This window comes from Sander vitreus, chromosome 4 (genome assembly GCF_031162955.1).
Source record: "Sander vitreus isolate 19-12246 chromosome 4, sanVit1, whole genome shotgun sequence".
NCBI classification, from domain to species: domain Eukaryota; kingdom Metazoa; phylum Chordata; class Actinopteri; order Perciformes; family Percidae; genus Sander; species Sander vitreus.
This window is the reverse complement of record NC_135858.1, coordinates 606,676-620,588: the sequence shown is the minus strand read 5'-3', so window position 1 is coordinate 620,588 and position 13,913 is coordinate 606,676. Positions and strand designations below refer to the sequence as shown.

Genomic DNA, 13,913 nt, shown 5'->3' with positions numbered 1-13,913 from the left:
GAGAGAGAGAGACAGAGAGACAGAGAGAGAGACACAGAGAGAGAGACAGAGAGACAGAGAGAGAGAGACAGAGAGAGAGACACAGAGAGAGAGAGAGAGAGACACAGAGAGAGAGACAGAGAGAGAGAGAGAGAGAGACAGAGAGACAGAGAGCGAGAGAGTGAGAGAGAGGGACAGAGAGACAGAGAGGGACAGAGAGAGAGAATGAACTGAAAATCAACAATACAAAGACCTTTCTTCCAGATTAGTCCAGGCTGATATCACTATATTTGGTTGTGATCCTACATGAAGTGATACAACAAGCAAGATGGCGCTGTCGTGCAGTAGCCTGTTGCAGCAGCTCCTGATGTGTATTTTGTGTGTTTTTAGTCACTTTTTGGAAGTGCAGTTCTTTTTTTCATATATATTGTATCCTATATTTCATGTATATTCTGTATGTGTGCTGTGTGTATGATATTTTGCTGCTGCAACACTGGAATTTCCCATTTTTTTGGGATCAATAAATCTCTCTCTCCGTGTGTGTGTGCGTGTCTGTGTGTGCGTGTCTGTGTGCGTGTGTGTATGTGTGTGTGTGTGTGCGTGTGTGCGTGCATGCATATGCGAGTGTGTGTATGCGTGCGTGCGTGTGTGTGCGTGCGTGTCTGTGTGTATGTGTGCTTGCACGTGCGTGCATGCGTGTATGTGTGTGTGTGCGTGCATGCACGTGCATGTGTACGTGTCTGTGTGTACGTGTCTGTGTGTGTGCGTGTCTGTGTCTGTGCGTACGTGTCTGTGTGTGTGCGTGTCTGTGTCTGTGCGTACGTGTCTGTGTGTACGTGTCTGTGTGTACGTGTCTGTCTGTGTGTGCGCGTGTGTGTGCGTGTGTGTGTGTGTGTGTGTGTGTGTGTACCTGGTTCTCCTGCCAGTGCTCCCTCCAGTCCCGGACCTCCTGCTCTCACCTTGGCGGCCCCGCCCTCTCCGAGCGGCCCCACAGTGAACTGGAAGGGGCTGCCCGGCACGTGCATGCCCCTGTACCTCACGCTCACGCTGTGCACACCCATCTCTGTGGGCACGAAGCGCACACAGTATGTGTCGTTACCTGCGGCGACCAGCTCGGCAGGCTGACGGGCTCCAGAGGGGGAAGTGACCTCAGCGGTGACGTCCTGCATGTCGATCGCTGCAAAGACACAGAGTTTGATTACTGTTTTTTTAAGCTAAAATACTCTTGGGGTGATAGTGAAGAGAGAAAAGGCGATGACGAGGAAAATAATTAGTGTGTATGATGATGCAACCAAGTGGCGTCCCATTTCATAGGGGTATGTTTTCACCCCTAACCCTTACCCCTCGTTTTTCGAGGGCCAAGGCCTAAGGGGTAGGGGTTAGATAGAGAAATGGGATTCAGCCTAAGAATCAGCCGCAACTTGAAGCGCCCATATTATGAAAAAAATCTCATGGAGAAACCGCTAGCTAGCTCATGTAGTCCTTACCTAGCTACTGAGCGTGTAGTCCTTACCTAGCTACTGAGCGTGTAGTCCTTACCTAGCTACTGAGCACGTAGTCCTTACCTAGCTACCGAGCATGTAGTCCTTACCTAGCTACTGAGCATGTAGTCCTTACCTAGCTACTGAGCGTGTAGTCCTTACCTAGCTACTGAGCACGTAGTCCTTACCTAGCTACTGAGCATGTAGTCCTTACCTAGCTACTGAGCATGTAGTCCTTACCTAGCTACTGAGCGTGTAGTCCTTACCTAGCTACTGAGCGTGTAGTCCTTACCTAGCTACTGAGCGTGTAGTCCTTACCTAGCTACTGAGCATGTAGTCCTTACCTAGCTACTGAGCATGTGCGACTCCCAACAAAGATGTTCCAGCAGTGAGAGGTCTCACTCTGTAGCTAAAAAAGAGACCTGAACACAGGGTGAAAAGAGGAGCTGCAGCAATGAGCAGTACAACAAAAATATGGTGTTTTCTGAAATTTAAACCATGTAAACCTATTCTCATACAACCTCAAAATACAATTATGAACCTGAAAATGAGCAGAATATGGCCACTTTAATGAAGCATGTTATGTTGCAAACCTTGTGCTGCCAACCCAGCAATTCTTTTTTTTTTCCTACAACGCACCCTCCACCCTGGCACCGCCCACTGAGTAGTGGGCATCAACAACCCAAACACCTCTCGCTGCCCTTTTCCTCCCCGCCAGAACCAGACCGGAGAGGCCAGAGATGAGGCGCACGTGCCCAGGCGAGAGGCTCTGATCCTGGGCAACGGCAGAGGAATGAGTCCTGTAACCGCTGGATCTTCCAGACCACCAGAGGGAGCAGTAGGAGCGGGAAGTGTGAGGGAGGAGCTGTCGAGACAACGCCAGAAGGAACCAGCTCACTGGAGGAAGAAGAGGATGGAAAGGGGGAAGAGAGAAGGAAGAAGAGGATGGCAAGGGGAGGAGGACACCAGGAGAGGAGGAGAAAGAAGAGAGGGATGATTGAAGAAAGGGACAGAAGGCAGAGAAGGAGAAAATAAGGAGAAGCTGAGGAGGAAAAGGTGATGGACATGATGGAGAAGAGGGAAGAAGAGAGAGTGGATTAGGAAAAAAGAAACGAAAAACAAGAAAATAGACAAAAGAAAGAAAAGGCAGAAATAAAGATTCAGGAGAAGGATGCAGGGTGAGACAAAGGGAAGGATGGAAGAAGAGGGAACGAAAGAAAGACAGGAAAAGATGAGATTAAGAAAGGACAAAAAGACAAAGCTGACACAGACTACAGTCAGTACAGCAGTGAGAAACGAGACAGGAACCAGAGAAATGTCAGATCTTCAGACAGGAAACAGTTTCAGAAAAGGAGCAGCAGCTCTGATGACGCAGGACGTTTTCAGTCTGAATGTCCTCTCTACGGTAACGACCACCAAACAATTACAAGTTGAAAGGGCTTGAAACAGGTTTAATATCCTGTGTGGCTGTCGCCGATGCTATGCACCTGTAACCCAGCCAATGAAAGGGTTAACAGAAACACAGTGTTGGCCAATCAGAGGAGGGTATGGTGTCAGACTCCCGCCTTTGGCTGAGTCTCTATCTGATCTGTCAGAGGGAGAGCAGGAGACGGTTGTGAAGTATAACGTTGGTAGTCCCCGGAGAAGACGTTGGTCATTTCATGGTGCAGATTAGAACCCAGAATGAAACGTAAGCATCTCAAAAGGTTGTTATTACTGTGACTTATAAAGTGTCAGGTTTAGTTAAAAACATTAGCTGACGTTCAGTAGCTAGCTCAGAGATCATCGGCTAATGAAATGACTGATTTAGCGCTGAATCTGTGTCATATTCTCATTAGGGGCTGAGCCCCCATAAAGGTCTGATCCTAGAACCGCCCCTGACGACCACAGACCAAGGCGAGTTCAGGACCTGCTCACTTTTACCTGATGGGGACTGTCATTGACTCATGAAACCACCAAACACTCACTGCCATTACTCTTCCACACGTTTACAGGTGATGGGTGACACCAAAGCCACTGCACCCGTCATCCAATCATCATGAGCCCCTTCAGATTAGCGAGGTGCGTGTAAAAACGACCTAAACCTTCATATCACATGATGACCAGGGTTACTGCGTGACACATGTTCGCTTCCTGCCCGGTGCGCCACTTGGACACAAGAGAAAGTTGGAATTGAAGTGCTGGTAAGTGAATGAGAATGCATGCATGCACATTTGGTTTGTTATAGTAGCCTACGAGTCTCCTCCAGGTTGTGACATTTCGCACTAACTGCACGAGCTGCTGCGGCCACAATGACTCGTTTTATAAGGGCACACGCTAGAGTCATCGTGTGATAGCTTTATAGCATCACCGTTTCATTCTCTGATACACAAGAGATGACAGCAGCAGTTCTCTGTAGGTTAACAGAAGAGTGTGTGTGTGTGTGTGTGTGTGTGTGTGTGTGCTTGTTTTACTATATTCGTGGGGTCCAAAAACCGGGGAATGCAGTATACTTGTTGGGTCTGCAAAGCCTTGTGGGGGCCAAAATGCTGGACCCCACAAGGTTAAAGGTCTGTTAAGGGGGTTAAGACTTGGTTTTAGGATTAGGGTTAGAATGAGGTTCTGGTTAGGGTGAGGGTAAGGGTTAAGGTTAGGCATTTAGTAGTGATGGTTAAGGTTAGGGTAAGGGGCTAGGGAATGTGTTATGTCAATGACGGGTCCCCACAAAGATAGTGAAACAAAATTTGTATCGATCCCCTGTATAAACATAATATCTGCATACATGGCATCTGATTGGAGGCTAGTCTCACTTTGTCCCACAGCAACATTAACAGTTTAGATTGGTGTACATGGTTTCTGTTAATAATATAATGTATTAAGTGTTTATTTCATTATAATATTCTGATTTATCACAAATAATGGAACATGCACATGTATGTTAAGTTCCATTAAAGAGGGGTAGGTGGAGGTGGGGTCACATTTGAGCATTTAAAAATGTACTTGAAAGTAACGCCAACAGTTACTTTCTGAAGTAACTAGTTACTTTCATAATATATATGTATATAGTAACTGTAACTAATTACTTTTTAAAAGTAACTTGCCCAACACTGGTGTGTACTGTACCTGGTATCTTCAGACTGAGGTCACACACGCTGCCCACGCTGGAAACGGACGCTGCCTTCTGTCGTCGGGTGATGCTCTCCCTGATACGACCCTCCCCTGTCACCCGCACTGTGAACGGACTTCCTGTTGATAAACACACACACACACACACACACACACACACACACACACACACACACACACACACACACACACACACACAAGGCATATCCCGTTACGTTTAATTAGAAATGTATTGGTTTGGTTTTATTTTTAGTTGCTGGATACAATACGTCTTCTCCTCTACTGAACTCCCGTCTGATTTTACCTGGTACGTGTTCTTCTGCGAAGCGGATTGAGACGATGTAGTTTCCTGGTTCAGTAGGACAGTAGGTAACGGCACACGTCCCGTCCTCCATGTCCTCTGTCTGGATGTCCACCTTACTGGGACCTTCGATGGACAGAGCCAGGCCGCCATAACCTGGACACAAGCACACACAGACAGACACAGGCACACAGACAGACAGGCACAGGCACACACACACACACACACACACACACACACACACACACACACAGGCACAGACACACACACACACACACACACACACACACACACACAGGCAGGCACACACACAGACACAGACACACACACACACAGGCACAGACACACACACGCACACAGGCACAGGCACACACACACAGGCACAGGCACACACACAGGCAGGCACAGACACAGGCACACACACACACAGGCAGGCACAGACACACACACACACACAGGCACACACACAGGCACAGACACACACACAGGCACACACACAGGCACACACACAGGCACACACACACACACACACACACACACACAGGCAGGCACACACACAGGCACAGACACACACACACACAGGCACAGACACACACGGGCAGGCACACACACAGGCACAGACACACACGCACACACACGCACACACACCGGCCCACACACACACACACCGGCCCACACAGGCAGACACACACACAGGCACAGACACACACACACACACACACACACACACACACACACAGACATAAGACTAACACTGGCTGGCTAACAGTAGAAACAGGCAGTTGTCTGACTTTTCAGTGATGTTTCCGTGTTTCCTAAGCTTACGGTAATACAATAGTGTGATGAATCCAATAATATTACTAATAAAAGACAAGAACCTTTCTTTAAAGGGAGACTTCACCGACTAGCATTGAGCTGTGTATCAGTAGAAACCCGGTAGTATTTCTGAATGAGCGTGCTTCCCTCCCTCATGTCCCCCTGAGACCAGACTTCTCTGTATTATGGGTCTGGAAAAAAGCCTCTGATGACGCAAAAATCGTCATTTAGCGTCATCAGAGGCACTTTTGCCCAGAGTCTGGACTACAGCCAGCTAGTGCCCGCCCATAGGGGGCGGGACGGTCTTTACCCGAAGCAAGCCGAGGGTCAGCCATCTTGAAGCTTCGCTAAACAGGCTCCGTCTTTTCAGCAGAAAGGTTTTGCAACAATTATGTGCATTCAAACTACTAGAGATCGGAGAATCTGCAGGACACTTTATTACAGACGGAACAGTCCACACACTACGCCAGCCTCGCCTGCTACGGAGACCAGCACCTCAGCCCGCTACGGAGACCAGCGCCTCAGCCCGCTACGGAGACCAGCGCCTCAGCCTGCTACGGAGACCAGCACCTCAGCCCGCTACGGAGACCAGCGCCTCAGCCCGCTACGGAGACCAGCGCCTCAGCCCGCTACGGAGACCAGCACCTCAGCCCGCTACGGAGACCAGCACCAGCACCTCAGCCCGCTACTGAGACCAGCACCTCAGCCCGCTACTGAGACCAGCACCTCAGCCAGCTACTGAGACCAGCACCTCAGCCCGCTACGGAGACCAGCACCTCAGCCCGCTACGGAGACCAGCACCTCAGCCCGCTACGGAGACCAGCACCAGCACCTCAGCCCGCTACGGAGACCAGCGCCTCAGCCCGCTACGGAGACCAGCACCTCAGCCCGCTACGGAGACCAGCACCAGCACCTCAGCCTGCTACGGAGACCAGCACCTCAGCCCGCTACGGAGACCAGCACCAGCACCTCAGCCCGCTACTGAGACCAGCACCAGCACCTCAGCCCGCTACGGAGACCAGCACCAGCACCTCAGCCCGCTACTGAGACCAGCACCTCAGCCAGCTACTGAGACCAGCACCTCAGCCAGCTACTGAGACCAGCACCTCAGCCCGCTACTGAGACCAGCACCTCAGCCTGCTACGGAGACCAGCACCAGCACCTCAGCCCGCTACGGAGACCAGCACCAGCACCTCAGCCTGCTACGGAGACCAGCACCTCAGTCTGCGGTGTCGCCCGATGCCATTAGCTGGTAAGGGGGCATCCAAAGCGGTGAAAAGCGGGACAGGGGCAGGAGTATGAGCTAGCTAGGTGGAAAGCTAACGCTAGCCGGCCACCTGTTCCATCCATCCTGCCTGCAAGTGTCCGCTCATTAGACAACAAACTGGACTACGTCCAACTTCAACCAAACTCCCAGCGTGAGTTCAGAGACTGCTGTGTTTTTGTTGTTGTGGAAACATGGCTGAACGACAGCGTAGCGGACTACCCAGCTACCAGGCCTGCTGCTCTGTCGCTGGGTAAGACTAGTGGAGGAGGGCTGTGTTAACACGGACTGACTGGTGCAGAAATGGACTGCTTGTATCCAACTAACTGCTAACTGCTGGTGGAGTTTGTGACTGTTGATGAGACCATTCTACATCCCACGCTAACCTACGACTGTGTTTATACGCGGTGTTTACAGCCCACCAAGCGCTAATGCTAGTATGCGTTAGCTGAACTTTATATATATGGTTGAAATAACAATAAAACACAGGTGAGTTGTCTGTCTGTCTGTCTGTCTACGGTAGGTGTGGCTTGGGAGTGGACTCGTAAAGCAGCTAAGCAAGTGCATTCTGGGATTTGGAGTCTTTCATCCACACGAGCCAAAAACACATTTTCTGCCTTTTCTCGGCCTAGAAGCCACCAAATTTCACATTTCTACTACATAAGTGACCCAATTTAAAGACATATTCATCTTTCCAACGGTGAAATATCCCTTTAAGTTTATATCAAACAAGTCTACGGCCATGCTAGCAGCTCTGTGAGGTTGTACATAGCCACAACAGTGCTTCAAACTAGAAGCTAACATGCTAATGTTAAGCAATTATAATGTTTATCATGTTCAATATCTCATCAGTTTAGCGTGTTAGCACGATAACATTTGGTAAATAACACTGAACACAAAGTACAGCTGAGGCTGACGGGAATGTCATTATTTTAGCAGGAATTGGGTCAAAAATATTGCTGGATGAAAAGTCAGCAGATCATCAACGTTATTACAATTAATGGGACCTCAATGCCAGATTTCGTGACAATCCGTCCAACAATTGTCGAGACATTTCAGTCTTAACCACAAATGTCTGAGGGATTCATCCTTTGAGAAACAAATGAATGTACTGTATAGATGTCACTGCAAGCTGACGTGTGTTTGGATCATAATATTGATGGATTGCTGTGACATTTTTTACAATCTTCTGTTGTGTGTCCCCCAGAAAGGGTCATACTGACCGGCTTCCCGCGTGTCGACCACAAAGCTGGAGTTGTTGAAGGTGGTTCCCTGGACGAGGCCGTCACCATGAACTTTGACCTGGCTGGCGTCGCCGATCTCCGACTGGACCACCATGATGGTGATGGGACTGTTGGCAACGTGGCGGCCGTTCTTCAGGATGCTGACCCTGTGTTCACCCACCTCCCGGGGAATGAAGGAGATACCTGGGAGGAAAGCACCAATAGTCAACGCTACAATATCGCTGCGGTATCGATAGAGTCAAAAATATCGTGATATTTGATTTTCTCCATATCGCCCTGCCCTATTTGGAGGGAATGAAAAGGTGAAAGAGGTAGAGATTGGGGAAGAGAAACAGAAGGGGGAGGAAGACAGGAGAGGGAGATGAGGAGGAAAGAGGAGGTGAGGAAGATGGAGGGAGAGAGAGGAAACAAATATCAAGAATATTGAGAAGGAACGGGGAAGAGTACGAGGAGTAGGAAGGAAGGAGGAGCAGCGAGTGAGAAATATGGAGACGAAGAAAACAGACTCAAATGAACACAAATTGTTACTGTGTGTGTGTGTGTGTATGTTACCGATGTGGTTGTTGGCCATCCTCTTCAGCAAGCAGGGCTCGTCACGGCCAGAGGGCGCCATGATGCTGGCAGTCAGCAGGCTCAGGTCTGTCTCATTGATGTCCAGAGAGAAATCTGCCGCAGAGCCCAGTTTGACCTGAGAGCGCCGCTGGTTGTCCTCTGAAAGACAGACAGACAGACATTTAATAGTTGACTACTAATCAATTAGTCTTTGCAGTCTACTTTTATTGAATGTCACCGCCTCCCTTTGTACAACTAAACCTCTTTTGTTTGGAGGGTAAAAATGATAATAAGGCTTCTTATTAGGGATTTGTTTTCCAGTGTTATTAATCATTGATAATCTGCCTGCTCATGTAGCTGTGTGTGTGTGTGTGTGTGTGTGTGTGTGTGTGTGTGTGTGTGTGTGTGTCTGTGTTGGTGTGTGGGTGTGTGTGTGTGTTTGTCTGTGTGCGGGTGTGTGTGCGTGTGTGTGTGTGTGTCTGTGTGTGTGTGTTTGTGTGTGTGTCTGTGTGCGTGTGTGTGTCTGTGTTGGTGTGTGTGTGTGTGTGTGTCTGTGTGTGTGTGTGTGTGTGTGTGTGTGTGTGTGTGTGTGTGTGTGTGTGTGTGTGCGGGTGTGTGTGTGTGTGTGTGTGTGTGTGTGTGTGTGTGTGTGTGTGTGTGTGTGTGTGTGTGTGTGTGTGTGTGTGTGTGTGTCTGTGTGTGTGTGCGTGTGTCTGTGTGTGTGCGGGTGTGTGTCTGTGTGTGTGTGCGTGTGTCTGTGTGTGTGTGTGTGTGTGTGTGTGTGTGTGTGTGTGTGTGTGTGTGTGTGTGTGTGTGTGTCTGTGTGTGTGTGTGTGTGTGTGTGTGTGTGTGTGTGTGTGTCTGTGTGTGGGTGTGTGTGTCTGTGTCTGTGTCTGTGTGTCTGTGTGTCTGTGTGTGTGTGTGTCTCTGTGTGTGCGGTTGTGTGTCTGTGTGTCTCTGTGTGTGTCTGTGTGTCTGTGTGTGTGTGTGTGTGTGTGTGTGTGTGTGTCTGACCAGTGATCCTGGCGGTGAATGGGCTGCCAGCGATGTGCTTGTCGTTGTATTTCACCAGGATGTTGTAGTCTCCGGGCAGAGTGGGCAGGTAGCTCACGCTGCACGTCCCGTCTTTGTTGTCCACACAGCTGATCTCTGCTTTGGACGGACCCTCTATGGCCAAGTCCAGACCCCCTGGACAGACAGACACACAGACAGACAGACACACAGACACACAGACAGACCATATTTAAAACAGGATGTTATCACTTTACTAAAAATAAACTGATAGGCTTCTAATTACAACCACTGCTTGAGGACCCTCTTGAAAACGAGATGGTGCATCTAAAGGGGTTCATCCTGACCTCTAATAACATTTCCAAAACTAGTACTTCAAATATTGTCACTACTGTCACAACAGATTTCTGACACTTATCAAGAATAAAATGCTAAACATTGATTGTTTGCAGTTTTTTCAATGTGAGGATTAGCTGCTTTTCTCTGTTATATCACTGGAAATTGAATCTCTTTGGGTTTTGGACCGTTGAGTTAGAGCGTCTTGTGGGCAGGGATTAGTTATGTGTCAAATCTTTGAAATTTGATTGGATGGCTGGCTCCAAAGTGGACGTGGCTACTGAATACAGCACAATACAGAGCTGAAAAGAGTTATGGATTTGTAGAAGACTGCTGGCCTCCACCCACACCTTCCTGACTCGTGTTGATAGATCAGGAGAAAGTGGGAGCAATTAAGGCCAGCTACACACTGCCTGCGTGGCGTTAGCGTGGCGTTTTCTATGTCTTTACACACCAGAAAGGTGTCTGACGCAGCGCTGCTGCTGCTGCTGCTGCTGCTGCTGCTGCTGCTAGCCTTGTCTGTACACATGTATGTTTCCCATAAACATAAACTGATCTGATTACAGCAAAGACAACGTCAGCAGGATTGACGGCAAAACAGGCTCCAGAATATTTCCTTCTGTATTGACAGGTGCAATATTAGAAGTTTTTTTTATTTTTTTTATTACATTTATATATCTGCATTTATATCAAAACGTCTTTCAGACATCAACATGTCATTTATTAATATGTATTCGTGTCTAAATGACATATAAACATCTTTTCCTATTCTATTTTGCCTGGACTTCCAACACGCTTGCGTGAAAAATAGGCGTTGGTTCTATTTCTAGCATGCACGCGTTTTCGGCTCGAGTCGCACCTGAGACGTGCGTGTCACGCAGGCAGCGTGCACGCTGTAGCCTGTTAACATGGGAGCCGAAATATAAACGGACACGCCACGCAGCTGACACGCTCACGCCACGCAGCTGACACGCTCACGCCACGCAGCTGACACGCTCACGCCACGCAGCCAGTGTGAAGCCAGCCTAAGACATTAGCACATAATCATTATTTTAATACATTTCTTTTTAAAATAAAATGCTTTGTCATTACATTAACAGTACAACGCCATTTTCCTTGTTTCCTTAAAAAAAAAACGTTGGAATACTTTTGGGAAAAATGCACGGCTGTACACACAGTTGCTTCAATATAATTGACACCAATTCTGTTGCAGCTCCGAACGTGCAGCTTTTCAGCTCAGCTCCTTTTGCCGTCAGGTGACGTTACCAGAATAACGACCAGCTCTGCTCTTCCTCAAGTAGCTAACGTACCTTCGGAGGCGTCCTCTGTGAAGACCGTGAATGTGGCCGTCTTGTTGGCGACGCCGTAGCTCAGACCAGGACCGTCGGCCGTGACGTTGGGACTACTGGCGTTGTTCACATAGAACTGAAGGGGAGACTCTGCAACGCAAACATCAGTAGAAACAAGAAGCATTGAAACTACAGCAGACATAGTCCTCAGTTTACATACTTCAGTGTACTTTTGGTCTGGGTCTGTGTGTGTGTGTGTGTGTGTGGTCTTATTTAACTATATTCGTGGTGTCCAATAACCGGGAGTCCAGTATACTTGTGGGGTCCGGACAGCTTTGTGGGGCCAAAATGCTGGACCCCCCAAGGTTAAAGGTCTGTTTGAGGGTTAAGACTTGGTTTTAGGATTAGGGTTAGAATGAGGTTCTGGTTAGGGTGAGGGTAAGGGTTAAGGTTAGGCATTTAGTGGTGATGGTTAAGGTTAGGGTAAGGGGCTAGGGAATGCATTATGTCAATGACGGGTCCCCACAAAGATAGTGAGACGCACTGTGTGTGTGTGTGTGTGTGTGTGTGTGTGTGTGTGTGTGTGTGTGTGTACTGACCTGGGATGTGTGTGCCGTTGTATTTAATGTGCATCTCGTGCAGGCCGGCCTCAGTGGGCGAGTACTGCACTGTGACCGTCCCATCCAGGTTGTCTGAGATCACGGGCTGAGCTGATTTACCTGAAGGCATCAGCACCTCACCTGAGAGAGAGAGAGAGAGAGAGAGAGAGAGAGAGACACAGAGAGAGAGAGACAGAGAGAGAGAGAGAGAGAGAGACACAGAGAGAGAGAGAGAGAGAGCGAGAGAGAGAGAGAGAGAGAGAGACACAGAGAGAGACAGAGAGAGAGAGAGAGAGAGAGAGAGACAGAGAGACAGAGAGAGAGAGACAGAGAGAGAGAGACAGAGAGAGAGAGACACAGAGAGAGAGAGAGACAGAGACAGAGAGAGACAGAGAGAGACACAGAGAGAGAGAGACAGAGACACAGAGAGAGAGAGAGAGAGTTGGAGAAAGGTAAACATTTTTTTGCATATTTCCATTTGACTTTACTGTTATTATACTGTTACTTATTTTATGAATGTATGAAGCATGGCTGTATGATCTCTCGATAGGTCCACCACTTTGTTCCAGACTGAAATATCTCAAACAACTTATGAATGGATTGGCTTAAGATTGTCATGGTTCCCAGAGGATGAATATGAAAGACTTTGGTGATTCTCTGAGTTTTACTATAGCGCCACTATGAGGTTGACATTTGTGGTTTTAAGTGAAATGTCTTGACAGCTACTGGATGGATTGGCACGTTGTACCAACCTTTATGTCCCCCCCTCAGGATGAATTACAATAGCTTGTTGATCCCTTAAAGGTCCAATGTGTGTGAGTGTCTCCCGTCTAGCGTTGAGATCATATATCATCAGCTCTCTCGCACCACGCAGTTCAGAGTACGTATTCCAGCTACGGTGGCCTTCACGCTTCAAGAAGACGTCTCTTGCTCTTTTCAATCTCCTTTTTATTTTTCTGGGCGAAGAAGAAGACTCCTGTTCCTGAACACGTGTTGGTCCTCCATGTTTCCTTCTTCAGGAAGCTACGATACCCGTTAGCAGCATTAGCAGCAGCTGGGAGTTTATCATGTGACAGAGACAACATGAAAGGTGGAGCAGTATGTCCTGTATGTCCCTTACACACACACACACACACACACACACTAAGGTGGAGCAGTATGTCCTGTATGTCCCTTACACACACACACACACACACACACACACACAGCAGAGACAGACAGACAGACAGACACACACACACACACACACACACACACTCACTAAGGTGGAGCAGTATGTCCTGTATGTCTCTTACCAGCTAACGTATTTCTAGATGCAGCATGAATATGGAGCGTCTGCCCCAGTTCATGCTAACGTAAATGTTACATTTCAAGCCAAAAGGAATACTTGGAATTGATGGTGGAGGTAAATATTCATGAAGAAGGAGAAGTTTGGGAACGGGCAACACAGATTTAGATAATAAACAACTAAAATCTGTCTAAATCTGTGTCAGTGAGCACTTCTCCATCCACCTCACAGGTGTGGCATATCAAGATGCTGATTAGACAGCAGGATTATTGCACAGGTGTTCCTTAGGCTGGACACAATGAAATGTGCAGTTTTACTGTAATGGGGGGGTCCAGGAGGGGTCCGAAAACCAGTCAGTATCTGGTGTTATGGTTAATATCTCTCTCTCTCTCTCTCTCTCTCTCTCTCTCTCTCTCTCGTCTTGAGTGGGCAAATGCTCACATTCGATGGCGTCTGGCACTTTGGAGAGGTGTTCTCTCCACAGATGAACCCTAACACCAGATACTGTCTGGTTTTCAGACCCCCGAGATGGATTATCTCAGCAAAGGAGGAGTGCTCACTAACAGATTTAGACAGATTTGCGAACAATATTTGAGAGAAATAAGCCTTTAGTGTACATAGAAAACAGTAGATCTTTGAGTTCAGCTC

At 48.2% G+C, this 13,913-nt stretch overlaps 1 protein-coding gene across 2 annotated transcripts in view; it reads right to left on the bottom strand.

Moving 5' to 3' along the window:
• flnba (filamin B a) overlaps positions 1-13,913 on the bottom strand; it is a 114,482-nt gene that overhangs the window by 12,533 nt on the left and 88,036 nt on the right. For both annotated transcript variants that reach the window (XM_078247630.1, XM_078247631.1), the window contains 8 exons: positions 11,978-12,118; positions 11,400-11,528; positions 9,757-9,930; positions 8,743-8,901; positions 8,170-8,373; positions 4,870-5,022; positions 4,563-4,685; positions 890-1,156 (listed from right to left, as the gene is read on the bottom strand). In XM_078247630.1, the coding sequence (XP_078103756.1) occupies positions 890-1,156; positions 4,563-4,685; positions 4,870-5,022; positions 8,170-8,373; positions 8,743-8,901; positions 9,757-9,930; positions 11,400-11,528; positions 11,978-12,118 (1,350 nt within the window). The remainder of the gene's footprint in view (positions 1-889; positions 1,157-4,562; positions 4,686-4,869; positions 5,023-8,169; positions 8,374-8,742; positions 8,902-9,756; positions 9,931-11,399; positions 11,529-11,977; positions 12,119-13,913) is intronic.